This window comes from Gekko japonicus, unplaced genomic scaffold (genome assembly GCF_001447785.1).
Source record: "Gekko japonicus isolate JY-2015 unplaced genomic scaffold, Gekko_japonicus_V1.1 scaffold1072, whole genome shotgun sequence".
NCBI classification, from domain to species: domain Eukaryota; kingdom Metazoa; phylum Chordata; class Lepidosauria; order Squamata; family Gekkonidae; genus Gekko; species Gekko japonicus.
The window spans coordinates 149692-165346 of record NW_015173154.1 but is presented as its reverse complement, the minus strand read 5'-3'; the positions used below and the strand labels follow the sequence as shown (position 1 = coordinate 165346).

Below are 15655 nucleotides of genomic sequence, written 5' to 3'. Positions count from 1 at the left end.
GCAGTCTCCGTCGCCTGGGATCTGGCCTCCTCCCAGGAGGTCTCCGCGCCCCCCTCCTGAAGGCTGGCCACCCTGGATCCCTCCCCTCATGGGTCTCTTCCCTAGTTCCATGAAGACACAACAACCCTTCTCAGGGGGTAAAGTAGCCAGACCGCTCGGCCCAGACCTTGGGCTCCACACACTCAGGTCCAGCTTCACTCTTAGAGACAACGGACTATGCGGATCCTAGCCGGCAGAGGGCCTATGGGACTCTCAGCCACTGTAAATAACCTAGTGGGGGGTGGGGGGGTTGGGTGGCAGGTTCTCTGGGGATATAAGCTGGCCTGCAAGCCGGCCAAAGCAGTCTTGTTCCTGATCAAATAAAGTACACTTTGCTGAAATCACTCTCCATCTACATACTTTTCACTGGCGACAAGGATGGGATCCATCTCCCTCTGAACAAAGACCACGTTCCAGACATCGCCGTGAGCCACCGCGCCGAATTTGCCACCGCCACCAGCATCGAGCACCTTCGAGAAGCACCACTCCCAAGCTCCGAGCATCGCACCGCTGACCCCGAGAGCAGCACCACACCACTCCACCTCTACACAACGCCGAGCATCACCCCGCTGACCCCAAGAGCAGCACCGCTCTGCCGCCGCTCGCTTCCACCTGGAACCCGTAAGATGGCTGCCAGTTTTCAACATCTCCAAACCCTCGCAGTGGGAAACCTGGCTAGAAACTCTCGAAAGCCACTTCACCATCCACAAAGTGGTGGATCCAGCCACTGCGGTGCCAGCGTCTCTGGAAGAGGTGACTCGGGTTCAACCAAGGGAAGAGGCCGGGGTTTGGCCACCGGTGGTTGGGTCCGGGGTGAGGTCTCCAGGGCCTCGGGCATGTCCCAGCCCTCGGGGTCCAATGGCATCGTCCGGCGGCGTAGCTGGTCAATGTGCTGGTGTAGAATCTGCCCGTCTTCACACGAGACCTCATGCGATCTTGGGCCCTTAACTCGTATGACTCATGCCGGGATCCAGGCAGGTCCCCGGGTGTAGTTCCGTGCATACACGGGATCCTCCGGGAAGAAACCCCTGGCTGCCTCATGCGTCTCTGTGCCTGGTGCCTCAGCCTCTGCTTGAAAACATCCAGCGAAGGAGCATCCACCACCTCCCGAGGCAGACTGTTCCACTGTTCAACCACTCTCACAGTTAGGAAGCTTCTCCTGATATTCAGCTGGTAACAACTCCCTTGAAATTTCCACCCATTAGATCTAGTCTTGCAATCCAGAGCAAGAGAGAATAGATCTGCTCCATCTACTACATGACAGCCCTTATTTGAAGACTGCAATCATGTCCCCTCTAAGCCTTCTCTTTCCCAGGCTAAACATACCCAACTCTTTCAGCCTTTCCTCCTAAGACTTGGATTCCAACCCTCTCACCATCCTGGTTGCCCTCTTCTGGACATGCTCGACCTTGTCAGCATCCTTCCTAAAATGTGGTGCCCAAAACTGGACACAGGACTCCTGACCATAGCAGAATAGAGCGAAACGACCACCTCCCGTGATCTGGACCCAATGCTTCTGTTAATGCATCCTAAGATTGCATTAGCTTTCTTCACAGCCACATCGCACTGCAGGCTCATGTTTAGCTTGTGATCAACCAGAACACCCAGATCCCTTTCACAGGTGCTGCTGTCAAGCCAAGTCCCTCCCATTCTGTATCTCTGTGCCTTTGATTTTTTGTACCTAAGTGTAGGCCTTTGCACCTCTCTCTATTGAAATTCATTTTATTTGTCTCAGCCCACTGTTCTAGCCTATCTAGATCATTTTGAATCCTGACTTTATCTTCTTCAGAATTAGCAATCCCACCTAGCTTTGTGTCATCTGCAATTTTGATAAGCATCCCCTCTATGTCTTCCTCCAGGTCATTTATAAAAACATTGAACTACACTGGGCCTAGGACCGATCCCTGTGGCACTCCACTCGAGACTTCCCTCCACGTAGACGCAGAGCCATTTACGAGCATTCGTTGGGTACAATTTTTCAACCAACCATGAATCCATCCAACGGTTGCACCATCCAGCCCACACTTAACCAGCTTATCCTCAAGGATATCATGAGAAACTTTCTCGAATGCTTTACTGAAATCTAGATATACTATATTCACAGCATTGCCGGAGTCAACCATTTTGGTAACTCTGTCAAAAAAGGAGATAAGGTTGGTCTGGCATGACTTATTCTTGATAAACCCATGCTGGCTACTACCAATTAACTCATTCCGTTCAAGGTGCTCACAGACAGAGCGTTTAATAATCTGCTCTAGAATATTCCCAGGTATTGGTGTCAAACTGACAGACCTGTAATTTCCCAGGTCCGTCTTTTTCCCCTTCTTGAAGATTATATATATATAAATATATATTTATGCTATGATTTATTGTAAGTTGTAATATACAAAAAATAACAAATTAATGTGTTTATTTGCATTCTGAAAAGTTTTTAACAAAACCAATTAAAAAATTAAAGGTGCCACAGGAGGAAATTGCTGCTGTGAAAGGTGGACTCTATGGCATTATGCCCCAAACCCTCCTCAGGCTCCGCCCCAAAATTTCCAGGTGTTTCCCAGCTCAGAGCTGGCAACCCCAAGATCACCACACAACAATGGTGGTGGCCTGGTGGGTAGGGTTGCCAAACCACCAGATGGCGGCTGAGGGATCTCCTGGGATCACAACTGATCTCCAGGCAACAGAGATCAGTTCCCCTGGAGGAAATGGCTGCTTGGGAAGGTGGACTCTATGGCATGATAACCCATTGAAGTCCCTCCCCTAAACGCTCCCCTCTCAGGCTCCACCCCCAAATCTCCAGGCACTTCCCACCAGGAGCTGGCAACCGTACGAAAGTGGTGGGTGGACAGGGTGCACCTGAGCAGGCTCAAGAAAAGTGCCCATTAAGGTTGGGGAGGGATGCCCATTTGGAAATCAGTCCCGTTGGAAGACAGTGTGGTAGAGCTCCCCAGCCCGACAGCACCTTCTGCATTTAAGAAGTGCTTTTAGAAGATGGGTGGGGCCAGATTGGACTTTTGTTCTGAAGGGCTTCTGATTGGCTGTGCAGATCTTTAAAACTGTTGCTTTGGCAGCAGCTGCCACCACAGCACACAAGGATCTTCGCTGTGACGGAAGGAAAGGTGTGTGTATTGAAGAAAAACCCTTTCAGTCTAAAGACTGCTGAAGAGCGACATCATGACCAAGCTCTATAAAATTATGCATGGGCTGGAGAAAGAGAAAACAGAGTTGCACTTACCTGTAACTGTTGTTCATCTACGTCTTCTGTGCAGGTACACATTGGGACTGCGCATGCGCAGGCCAGCCTCAGAGACTGATTCATTTAGCTAAAAAGTTCTAGAACTGGGCAGTCTGCCCTTTCTCATCTGAGTCTGCCGTTATTTGGTCCAAACAGGTCATGTGACCTCGGGCGGACCGCCCCCATTCCCTCAGTTCCCACTAGCCACCACGAGCTCAAAAACAGATAGCGGTATAAATTCCAGAGAGCTCATAGCGGGGCAGGAGGGAGGGAATGTGTGTCTGCACAGAAGACGTCGATGAACAACAGTTACAGGTAAGTGCAACCCTGTTTTCAGTGTCCATCTTCCTGTGCAGCCACACATTGGGACCTCTCACAAGCTATTACCTGAGGAGGAGGGTTAGTCTCTCATGGGAATAATGAACGAAGAACCACATTTCCAACTTGTGCATCTTCTCTTTGTTGGAGGCCCAGAGCATAGTGTCGAATGAAGGTATGGTTGGATGACCATGTGGCAGCATTACAGACAGCATGGAGAGGAACCTTCCCAAGCATTGCAGTCCTGGAGTAGGGATGTGCATTCGGTTCGTCCAAACCGAATGCACCCCCGAAAATGGCCCATTCGGACCCCTTTCGGGCTGCTGCAGGCCGATTCAGATTCTCTGATCTGAATTGGCTTGCCACCGAATTGTCACCAAATTTCCACGGCAATTTGGTCCCATTATATCCTATGGGCCATTGAAGTCAATGGCAAAAACATAGGGTATATTCTGGGGGCTGGAGGGGAGGGGGTTTGAGGGAGAGGCTCCAACCTCATAGGGTAGCTGCTGGAGCCTCTCCCCAAGCTACCAACCAAGTCTGAAGAACATTGGAATTGGACCAGGGGGTCCAATTCTACGGGCCCCCAAACAGGTTGTCCCATCCCCTCCATTGTTCTCTATGGTGGGAAACAAGTAACTTTTTTTTTTTTGCACACCCCTATCATTGAGCCTTGTGCCCTGGTAGACTGTGATTTAATGCCCACTGGACAAGAAGCACCTGAGCTAGTATAACACATATGAATGACAGAGGGAACCCATCTAGATAAAGTTTGTGTGGCTACTGGGTTGCCCTTTCTTGGGCCCCAATAGGATACAAAAAGTTTGGGAGATTTCCGAAAGGACTGTGTTCTGTGAATGTAATAAAGGAGAGCTCTTTTGACGTCCAACGTGTGGAGACGTCTGTTCTGTAGCATTGGTTGGATTTGAGAAAAACACTGGCAGGGTCAGAGCTTGAGCCAAATGAAATGAACTCACTACCTTTGGGAGGAAAGACAAGCAGGGATGTAACACCACCTTACCCTAAAAAAAAATAGGTAAGGCAAATCTGCTTGCAGGGCAGATATTTCACTAACCCTTCTGAGTGACGTTACAGCTACTAAAAGGGCAACCTTCCGTGAATGGTAAAATAGGTTACATGGAGCCAAAGGTTCAAAGGGTGGTCCCACTAGCCTTGTCAAAACTAGGGTAAGAGACCATTGTGGCACTATCACAGGTTGAGGTGGAAAAACATTTGGCAAACCCTTGAGGAATCTCCGAGTAAGTTTATTAGAAAACAAAGGCTGAAATGGCAGCCAAATGAACATTTATGAAGGACACAGAAAGTCCTGATTGAGCCAGGGAATAAGCGTAATCTAAAACCTTGGGCAAAGGACAAGTGAAAGGGCAGTCACCCTTGGAGATCATGGTCTTTTGGAACCTCAACCATTTGTTATTATAGGAAGCTCTGGTGGACGGCTTTCTTGTCTCAATTAAAACTCGCAGGACATCCTCTGTAAAAAACCCTTTCAGAGTTCTAACCTCCATGCTGTCAAGTGTAGGGTCTGCACACTGGGGTGCAGCAAAGAGTCTTGTACTAAAAGGTCTGGATAGGCTGGCAGAGTGAAATAGTTCCCTTGGGAGCATTTCATCAGCATTGGAAACCATATCTGTCTTGGCCAGAAGGAGGCTATTAGTATTGCCTTTGTGTGGTCCCTCTGCATTTTGGCCAGAATCTTGCTGATCAAAGGGAACAGGGGAAACGTGTAATACAATGCCCCTGTCCATAGATGTTGAAAGGCATCTCCCTCCAAGCGGGGGTCTAAACCTTTTAAAGAACAAAACCGGGGGGGGGGGGGGTTGTTGTCCAGTCCCTCGCAAACAAGTCCACTGCTGGAAAGCCCCTGGTTTAAAATACTGGGGCAAGGTACTTGTACTGAATGGACCACTCGTTTAGATAAACGTATAGTCTATGTTTGAATTACTCTGGCTAGTGTCTTAGCCTCATTAGGGAGAACATCAATATATTTCTGTATACCTTCCCATAGATACCCCTGGTATCCCCCCATTATAGTCTCATAATTGGGTATTCTAAAGTTAAGGGCACCCAAAGCATATACCTTTCTGCCCAATCCATCTAGGCGATGCCAGGAGGACAGGAATGCTGCCTCGGAGGCCTCCGTGCTTGCATGCCCTCTGTGATAACAGAGGAGGGGGGAGGATGTGCCATCAGGAAGTCAGCACTCTCAGACTTGATAAGCAGCAGTTTTCCATATCTGCTCTGCCAGTTCATTAAGCCCCTCCAGTATGGGGAAGGCTATAGATGTGGGTGACTTTGCATACAAACGAGATAAGATCTTATCCCTGGGTCTGGAATCAGAGGCAGCCACGTCACTTCCCAAGGCCCTGGCCATACATATCACCTGCTCACTAGAGAGCCTGTAATCTTCACTCCGTGAAGTAGGGCTGGGATCCCCGGTGGGATCATCAGGGAGAGTGGCAGAGGCTGTTAGAGGTATTGTAGCCACCGTGTCTCTGCCTCCTGAAGCGGTTGGGGGGGGGACTGAGCTGGAAAGTTTCGCTTTGATTTGTGATGATAATCTGGATCCTGTAACAGATCTAATTCACAGCCATAAGCTGACACCTCACTCTCCCAGTCAGTGCATCTAGGAGACTTGTAACAGTAATCTTGGAACTGAGTGTCGTAAGGCTCCATTGGTACTGGAGGCAGTGGACCTGACGTATGGACTCCCCCCTGTGCGGGTCCAGATACATGACCTCTGTTTCAGAGTTGGAGTCATGAATGGACACCAGTGTGGGGATGGGGGCGGGGGGGGGCAGAGGCAATGCAGGTTGTGCTGCCCCTGCAGAGGCTTTGTCTGAGGAAGAATTAGGAGCTTTGGAGTGGTCTGTCTCCTTGTCTCTGTTCTTTGACTCTTTGCGTCGTTTCTGTGGTGGTTCAGAGAGGGGCCTAGCCGCAGTAAAGGTCCCAGAGGAAGGTGCATGAGGGTGCACATGGTCTGGCTTAGAAGACATAGAGACTGCCTGTCTGGGCGTCAGTTTTGGAGCCCATGTTGGAGCTGTCGGAACTGACTGAGTTGAGGGCGAAGCCATAGACTGAGTGGCTGTCGGGCCCATAGAAGTCACCAGGGCAGGAGTCTGCCGAACGGCTTGAGTTTTATTTGGGAGGGTTGATGAGAATGCCCTCTCCCATAAAGCTGCTTTAAGGCGGGACACCCTGTCAGCGCAAGCTTTTGGGGTAAACATTTTGCATACAAGGCAACAGAAGACATCGTGTCCCTTTCCTAGGCACATCAGACATTAATCATGGTCGTCTGTCTGTGGCATTTTAACCCCACAGCAAGTACACTTTTTAAAAGATGGCTTGGGAGCCATGTCGTTATTGTAAATATGAGGAGATTATCCTCAAAATAACGGTCTCTCACAGAAGAACCAGTCTTGTCGGCAGCGAAAAAGGAACTGAGGGAATGGGGGTGGTCCGCCCAAGGTCACATGACTTGTTTGGAGCAAATAACGGCACTCAGATGAGAAAGGGTGGGCTGCCCAGTTCTAGAACTTTTTAGCTAAAGAAATCAATCTCCGAGGCTGGCCTGCGCATGCACAGTCCCAATGTGGGGCTGCACAGAAAGATGGACGATGAACTGTGTTTTTTTTCTGGGGCTACCCTATGAAGTTGGTGAACATTAGATTTACGAGAGATGAACAGAAGTACCTCACTGAATAAATTGTGGGGTGTGCATTTCTGGAGGATGCACTTGTTGCCATGCAGCCGCAGTTCTAGAGACTCTGAAATACGACTGCAAAGCTGGACTGAGAAACAGGTCCGTTAAGGACATGGACTGAACGGTAGCTGTGAGACAGTGCCATTCTACTGGACTGAAGGCATGTGCCCGGCCAAGGGAGCCTTGTACTGAAACAGCGTGCCAAGCCAGACTGCCAGATGCCTCTCACTCCTGCACCTCTGCAGCCATGTGCTAGAAGGCAAGCCAGCCACTCTGATCCCTCAACACATGGAACCAGCAGCCAGTCACTAAGAGAAGCCATGCTCTGCAAACAGAACCAAGATATCCCTCCACAGTCACCATGAAAAGCTCTCTTTTCCAACACGCAGGCATCCCCCCCCACCTTTGTATATTAACATCATCCAGTGAAGCACGTACTTCTCCTCAGCGAGTGTGGAGGGGGAGGTATTTGTGAATTTCCTGCATTGTGCAGGGGGGTGGACTAGATAACCCTGGAGGTCCCTTCCAACTCTATGATTCTTTTTTTTTTTACAATATAATTTATTAAGTTTTCGTAACATAATAACATGCATATACAAAATGGTGTATTAAGTACATATAAAATTGTAAAATAGTCTTGTTTTGAGCTATGCAATAAAAGGTGAATAGTTAATTACATAGGTGAATGCAAGAATAAACACAAGATACCATTATACACTGTCAGCTTTCAACCGTTAATACTGTAAAGTATAGTCAGTGTTGCAATAACCACATTTAAATCACAATTAGTACCATTACTTGTTTTCCCTTCACCAGAGGTGGAAGGTAAAACTCTATGATTCTATGAAAACTGACTGTGCAATCGAGATCTTGCCCAGGCACAAAATGCCCAAAGGGAAGCTGTACTCTTTGAGCCCTGCCGAGAAAAGCTGTGGAGGCTTATAGACAAGAACATGGCTCAGGGCTTTATTAGACCAGCCAACTCCCCCTTTGCAGCCCCAGTGTTGTTCCAGAAGAAAAAGGAGGGGGGGAGCTAAGACTGTGCACCAATTACAGGGGGTTGAACGCAGTATCGCTGTCAAATGCTTACCCCCTCCTGCTAATTAAAGACTCGTTGGCCAAAGCCTCCCAGGGCTGGATGTTTACAAAACTGGACCTTCAAGATGCATACTTCCATGTGCACATCAGGGAGGGGGATGAGCATAAAACAGCTTTTAATACCCTGCTGGGACAGTTTGAATACCTGGTGATGTCATTTGGGTTGGCTGGTGGACCCAGGGTGTTTATGAACGTGATCAATGAAGTGTTGCACAAGCACCTGTACAAGGGGGTCCTTGTTTATCTAGATGATATCTTATTCAAAAGATAAGGAGTCACATTGTTCTGATGCGGGATTGGACACCCCCGCCGCCGTCCCCCAGATCCGGGAACCCTGAACTCCAAGCGCCCGAGGAGTGGGGAACAGACCCCAGAGGGGCACAAGCCTTCATACGAGGAAGGTCTGAACAGCAGCTTGCCTGTTGCTCCAAGGCAGCCCACCTAGAGGAAACCCCAGGGGAGGAGTATAGAGGGAGGAACTGGCTCCCCACCTGGGAGTTTCCAGGGAGGCACTGGAGACAAAAAAGAGGGTGCCACATGAACACGGCCCACACCTACCTGCTGGCTCCCAGTACTAAAGAACACGTGTACAGCTTGTGTCAGGAATGGCTGTCAGTACTAGGGCCTCTGACTTATACCAAAATCAAACATCGCCCCCCCATATAAGCATGAGCCAATGGATATATCTCGTGTGCACGGGCAAAGCAAGTGGGCAAAGCAAAAAAGCCGTTAACTTTCCTAGCCGAGTAAACTGCAGCTGGAGCATCTACAAGGTCAAGCATAAGATAGCAAACAGTTGGTGAGCCAGGGAGAGCTGAGACAGCAAAAGGAGGGCACCCCTCCACATTCCAGAGCTATGACAGGGCTACCTGACAATTTGTTGCCCTCCTCTGAAGCCATTTCAAGTTGTTTATGTGCTTCTTAAAGCAGCTCATGTTTTTAAAAAATGTTTGCATCTTAGTACATGACTAAACAAAACCCAGTCCGTTATTTGGATTTTTACCCCATCAGTGCCTTAAAATAAGATCAGCTAAGGCATGTACAGAGTAGTGACAGAGGAATTGCATGTTTACACTTTTTGTTTGGATCCCTTCTTCAGTCTCTTGCCATGCTGAGTGTATGCTTCGGGATATTGGCTTTTTAATAAATGCTTTATAATTTTTAATGCTGGTAGCTGTTCTCTGTACCACATAAATCTTCACTCTTTGAACACACTATTTAAAATGGGCACCAGGAGAGTGGGCACAGTCAATCAGTCAAGTGGTAGGTGAGTGCAATCACCTGTCCCAATGGTAACCAGCTGCTGTATAGTGAGAGACACTGGCATGAGGTAGAGCCTTAACAGAGCAATGCAGAAAAAGGAAGCTGGCAGCATTTCGGTGGGTAATTCCTACAAAGACCAGGTGGCGGTAGTTGGTGTGCCAAAAGAGGAAAAGGAAAAAACCCTCTGAGGGTTGGGAAAGCCAGGAGAGTGGCACGTTGCCAGGTAGAGACTTGGACAGCCGCTGGTGCTCAGATGGCAAGACTGAACAGGGCCTGTGGGTGAGTGGGGCTGTTCCACCCCAACAGTTACTAGGGGTGTGCCAAACAAAACAAGTCTTCACCAATGCTTCCTCTAAGCTGTGGAGTCTTGTGAGCAAAAATTCAACTTTGTGAGCAAGCAATTTGGCTGCTGCATAAATTAGTTTGCTCTGGAGCTATCCTTCCTAAGCTAAGACAAAAATGTGTGAGCTGGAGGCTAAAAAACTGTGAGCTAGCTCACACTAACTCAGCTTAGAGGAAACATTGGTCTTCACCCGCTGATGGACGACACTGAGAGAGGGAGACAGGCAAATCTCCCTGGGGAGGGAGTTAGAGAGTTTTGGTGCCCTTTCTCAGGTTCTTCCCACCCATTTAGCCACAATGGCAGGGGCACCCGAAGCGTGGGCCCCTGAAGGGGACCAGAGGCTTATAGCATAGTTTATTATGTATTACTGTTACAGCATTAAACATGCACCAAACTCATACGGTACAAGTGGAGACCTGAAATAAGTTGTGATGTGTGTAGAAGGGAGAAGCGTAGCCTTAAATTCAAGATGACTGTACCTTGCCACAATCTAATCCTGAACACAAATGGGCCAGCAATCAAAACTTTGTCGTGGCTAGCTGAGCATTTGCACTTGCTGCTGGAGAGGTTCCCAAATTTGTGGGAGCCACACACATGCAACCCCCCTCAGCCTTGAGAACCTCACTAAATACTAAATAATAGATTATTGAGTTACAAAAACATTTCACAGTTTTGTGAGCAGGGTATTCCTAGGACTTCATCTGGCGAGGGAATATAAAAAAATAATGACAATCACTGTCATTTATCACACATTCAGAACTTAATGCCTGTCTACTATATCTAAATTAACAGAGACACAAACTGCAGTTGAACTTAAGCTGTTCACAGCTTTTCAGAGAAGGACAGGTTCCCACGGGTAATTCTCCACAGAATGGCTGAAACAACTAGTTGAAATGCACAGTGTGTTGTAATGTTGTAATGTTCTTTTGCACACATTGTTCTAACACCAGGAAGCAGATAGAATTAAAGTCAAGAACTTAATTATTCATACTCTTTCTGATTATGACTACTATGTGCACTTATAACTATCCTGGGGAATTGTACTTATGCAGTCTCTCTAATGGATACACACAGCATTTTATACATTTAATACCAAAGTTTTGATTCTCTGAAAAGTTCACTTTCTAATGCCTGCTTCTCTGAAGCTTAATTTCAGCTACTGGTTCTCTTAGGCAAGCCATTGTCTTTTAGCCTCAGCTTCAATCTGTAAAATGGAGATAATAGCGGGACTGTACGAGGAAGGTTAGAAATATCAACATTTCTACATAAATTAATAATAGTTCAAATGGGATACACATCCTCATCCAGCAATAACGTTAGGAAAGGGCAATTATCTGGGATGTCTAAATGGAAGATGTTTGTCTTTAATTGTAGAAAACTTGATCCCCCCCCCCAAGTTATTAGATGGTTTTTTATGATTAACTATTCTGTGATCTGCTGAGAAAGGGTAAAGTAGAAGGAGGCAGCAACAGTACTGCATTAATCACCATCATTACTAGCATTTATTAAAGGTAATGGACTACAATCTGTTAGAAATGCTTTTATAGAAATCATTATGCCTGTGGTACTAAACTAACTTCCAAAAATATCTTAGCAGTTTTACTGATTTAGTTTAGAAAAGCGGGGGCGTGGCGCTGGGTCCGATGGAGGCAGCCGCTTGAAAACCTAGCTCCGACCCTTTTAACCCCCAAACTATATAAATAATTAACCTAGAATCGGCATTGTTAAAAGAATGGGCAGAACTGACTCAGCTAACGCTGTAGCAAATACGGCAACTCCTAAAAATATTCAAAACTACTTTCTGAAGACATCCCACGGTAAAACTCCTAACAAGGGCCCTGAGGAAATCATCAAAATGGCGACTGACACGCCAACAGCAACTCCGCCCAATAACTCACTATCTGAGGCGTCTCTATTAAACATGTTTGCGAACATGGAGAAAAAAAATATTAGATAACATGATGGCTCTCATAACACCATTAAATGAGAAATTTGTGGAACTCACGATCTCTTTAAATAAGGTCAGTCAAACCACGGAGCAAGCCCATGAAATAAGCACCACTTTAAAAACAGACGTGGATGTCTTACAAAACGAAACTGAGTATTTGCGGGACTGGGTGGTGGCGTTGGAAACCTTGACTCGTAAGACACATTTAAAACTAAGAGGTTTCCAAGAAAAAGTTGAAAATACCATCGAGCTACAGATTTTTGTAGCGGAGTGGCTAGCGCAAGAGATGCACTTAGAAGATGGTGTCGTCCCCATAATTTTATCTGCGTACCGCATAGGCGCAGGAGAACCTACACATTTCAGAGGTCCCAGAGACATTATAGTTGAAGTGCCTGACTTCCGCACTAGAAGGAAAATTGTAGAAACGGCACGGGCAAAAGGATCGCTATCATATGAAGGGACCCCAATTCAAGTCTTTCCAGATCTACTGCGAGAAGTACTGAGCAGGAGGAGAGATCTGCGCCCAGTCACAGAAGCGTTATGGCATGCTAAGATCCAGTACAGATGGCAGAACTTGACTAATCTACAAGTGAATGTCAAAGACGAATTTTATAATGTAGGAAATATAGAAGCCGGTCTCAAGCTTTTACAGGCTCTGCAAATCACGCCGCAAATGGACACTAGCGAAGCTTCCCGTAAATGGGAGCACCCGCCATCCCCGAGCAAAGATGGCAAGCAGATCATCAGAAGTGTTTAACATCGAACGACGGTAGTCCTGAGGGAAAAAACAAATTAAAAAAAAAAGAGTTCTGGTTTGCAGTTTACAGTTTGTATAATAAGTCAGCTTCAAGATAATCAAAATTCTAGGTTATGATAAAACGTTTCAAGATCTGGTTAATAGTTTAAAATTTTAAAGTGATATGCTTAAGTTCGAGGGGAGGGGGGGAGGGTTGTTTACTTTCATACAGTTTTCTATCTAACAGTCCTTTTTTATTCAGAGTGCTCTCTGTTAGATTGGGGGGATAGTTAATCTTACCAGGCTAAGTGGGACTGTCATTTTTAATTGTTTGTTGTTATTTCTTTTTTCATTAATTAATTGCTGAGACCTCATACTATCAATAAGAATCAAAGTCTGTTTGAACATCTACAGAAATAAGTATCTAACTTTGCACATTAATTCTTACCTGATCAGGATTTAAGCTTATACCCAAGGGTGTTTAATAGTGTGGGGTGGTTTTTTATTCTCTTATCTTTATTGAAGTCACTAACTCTGTCATTGAATACAGGACACAATTAATTGCCACCTACTCTGGAGAGTCTAATTTAATTAATGTTTGATTGATAGGTTGTTTTAAATTAATTGAGTGTCCAATTAATTCCATATATAATTATAATTGATTAAGACACTCTTTTTAATCAATTTTTAATCTATTTTTAAATACACTAAGTAACAATCAACTGCATCTTGTTCTCAAAAGTGATCTAATTAATTATAGTGTGTTTAACTTGATTTTATCAATTATTTGTTAAATTGAACTTACAAGCAATTGTAGTTGCATAAGGAATTCTTATTAAACATTTTCTAAAATCTATAAAAGTGTTATCAAAAAACACCAAATTGTAACGCTAAGTATAAGAGGGCAGCTTTCATCTAACTGAAAAACTTACTTATTAATAGATAATACCATTTCAAAGTTTTACCAAGGTACTGGACTTGCAACAAGTGTATAAAGCATTTATTAAGTGATAATTTTTAATTGAAAGTGTAACAGAGGGTCCACAGACTTAATTTTATTTCTAACTACAGCTCTCTTCTCCTATTCATCAGAACCAAAATATAGTAATTTCGGGCACAGTGTGTATAACCTATATAGTTCCTCTGCACCACAACATTATTAACCGAACACGATGAATGTCACATGGAAGGTCACATCACAAAATGTCAGAGGTCTTAACAATTTAGTCAAGCGCAAGAGGGTTTTAACATACTTGTCCAAAACCAACTCAGAGGTGTTTCTGCTGCAAGAAACCCACTTACATTCTAAGAATCAACCAGAACTCAAGGCAAAATGGATCCAACATCAGTATCATGCTAAAGGGAATTCTAAATCGAGGGGAGTCGCAATACTTCTCACCCACAAAGTCCGGTTCCAACATCAATCTACATTAGCAGATCCTAACAGTCGCTTTATTTTCATAAAAGGCCAACTTAATGAGCAATTAGTTACACTAGCTTCAGTGTACGCACCCAATGTAGCACAGCTTTCGTTCCTCACTGATACTTTGGCAGCATTAGAAATCTTCCATGAGGGTGAAATAATACTTGGAGGAGACTTTAATTTAATAATGAATCAAGAAGCTGACTGCTCCAACACTCAAGACACTGACCAAGGGAAATTACGCCATGCAACAGGTTTAAAAGAATTATTACAGCAATATAAATTAACTGACATATGGAGATATATTCATCCAATTGATAAAGACTACACATTCTACTCAGCCAGACATGCAGTATACACGTGCATAGATTTTATCCTTGTATCTGATAGCATAATTCACACAGTCATAGATTCTGCAATAGGTTCCATCACCTGGTCGGATCATGCGGAGGTGAACTGTGTGCTGCAGTCTTTTTCCAAACAAATACGGCACAAAACATGGTCACTTAATAAATCTTTACTTTTTAACGACCAAAGCATAGAATCAATTGATTTGCATATTCGCCAATACCTAAAGGAAAACTGCACAGCAGAAACATCTTCTTCTATGACATGGGACGCACTAAAACTAGTACTTAGAGGCCATCTCATCTCACTGAATTCGTGATTGAACAAAGAAAAAACAGCTCTGAGGGAGGTTATACAAAACAAGATTAAGCTTCTAGAAGGAAAACATAAAACGACGCAGTCATATAAACAAAATAGAAAACTATTATCCGAGCGTAAAGCACTAGAACTAATGGACAGTTCACAAATACAAAAAAATCTCCTGTATGTGAAACAAAAGTACTGGATCAACTCAACTAAAACATTGCACCTTCTATCCTGGCGAGTCAAAGATAAAAGGCTATCCAGACATATAATATCGGTCAAAGACCAGGAAGGGAAAGCACACACGGATTCCATATCGATTAACAAAGTCTTCGCAGACTTCTATCAATCGCTATATTCATCATCTGAACCTTTCTCTGAGGACATTCAAACTTATTTGACATCGAACTTGCATATCAAAAAACTTACAGAAGAACATCGTGAAATTCTCAAAAGAACCATAGAGCCACAAGAAATCCTTGAGGTCATAAAGAATTTGAAAAACAATAAATCGGCAGGTCCAGATGGTTATCCGCCGGAGTTCTACAAGAGATTTGCTAACATATTGGTTAATCCATTGGCCGACGCTTGTAACAACATATTATCTACAGGACAAATTCCTCCGTCTTGGAGCACAGCAGCCATAATAGCAATACCTAAACCGGGAAAAGAAGGTTCAAACCCAGCATCATATCATCCGATATCTCTCCTGAATCAGGATTACAAAATTTTTACAGCGATTTTAACCAAAAGGCTGAACTCATTCATTTCAAATTACATCCAGCAAGATCAAAAGGGTTTCGTACCAGGTAGAGACATAATAGACAACAATTTTAAAACACTGAATATTATGTCATCATGTGAAAAAACGAAAGTAGAATCA

At 45.0% G+C, this 15655-nt stretch overlaps 1 protein-coding gene across 1 annotated transcript in view; it reads right to left on the bottom strand.

Annotated features, from left to right (window-relative positions):
• Window positions 1-15655, bottom strand: part of LOC107119804 (diacylglycerol kinase eta-like) — a 206573-nt gene that overhangs the window by 178252 nt on the left and 12666 nt on the right. The window contains exon 4 of the mRNA XM_015422396.1: window positions 12613-12737. Coding sequence (XP_015277882.1) covers window positions 12613-12737 — 125 coding nt within the window. The remainder of the gene's footprint in view (window positions 1-12612; window positions 12738-15655) is intronic.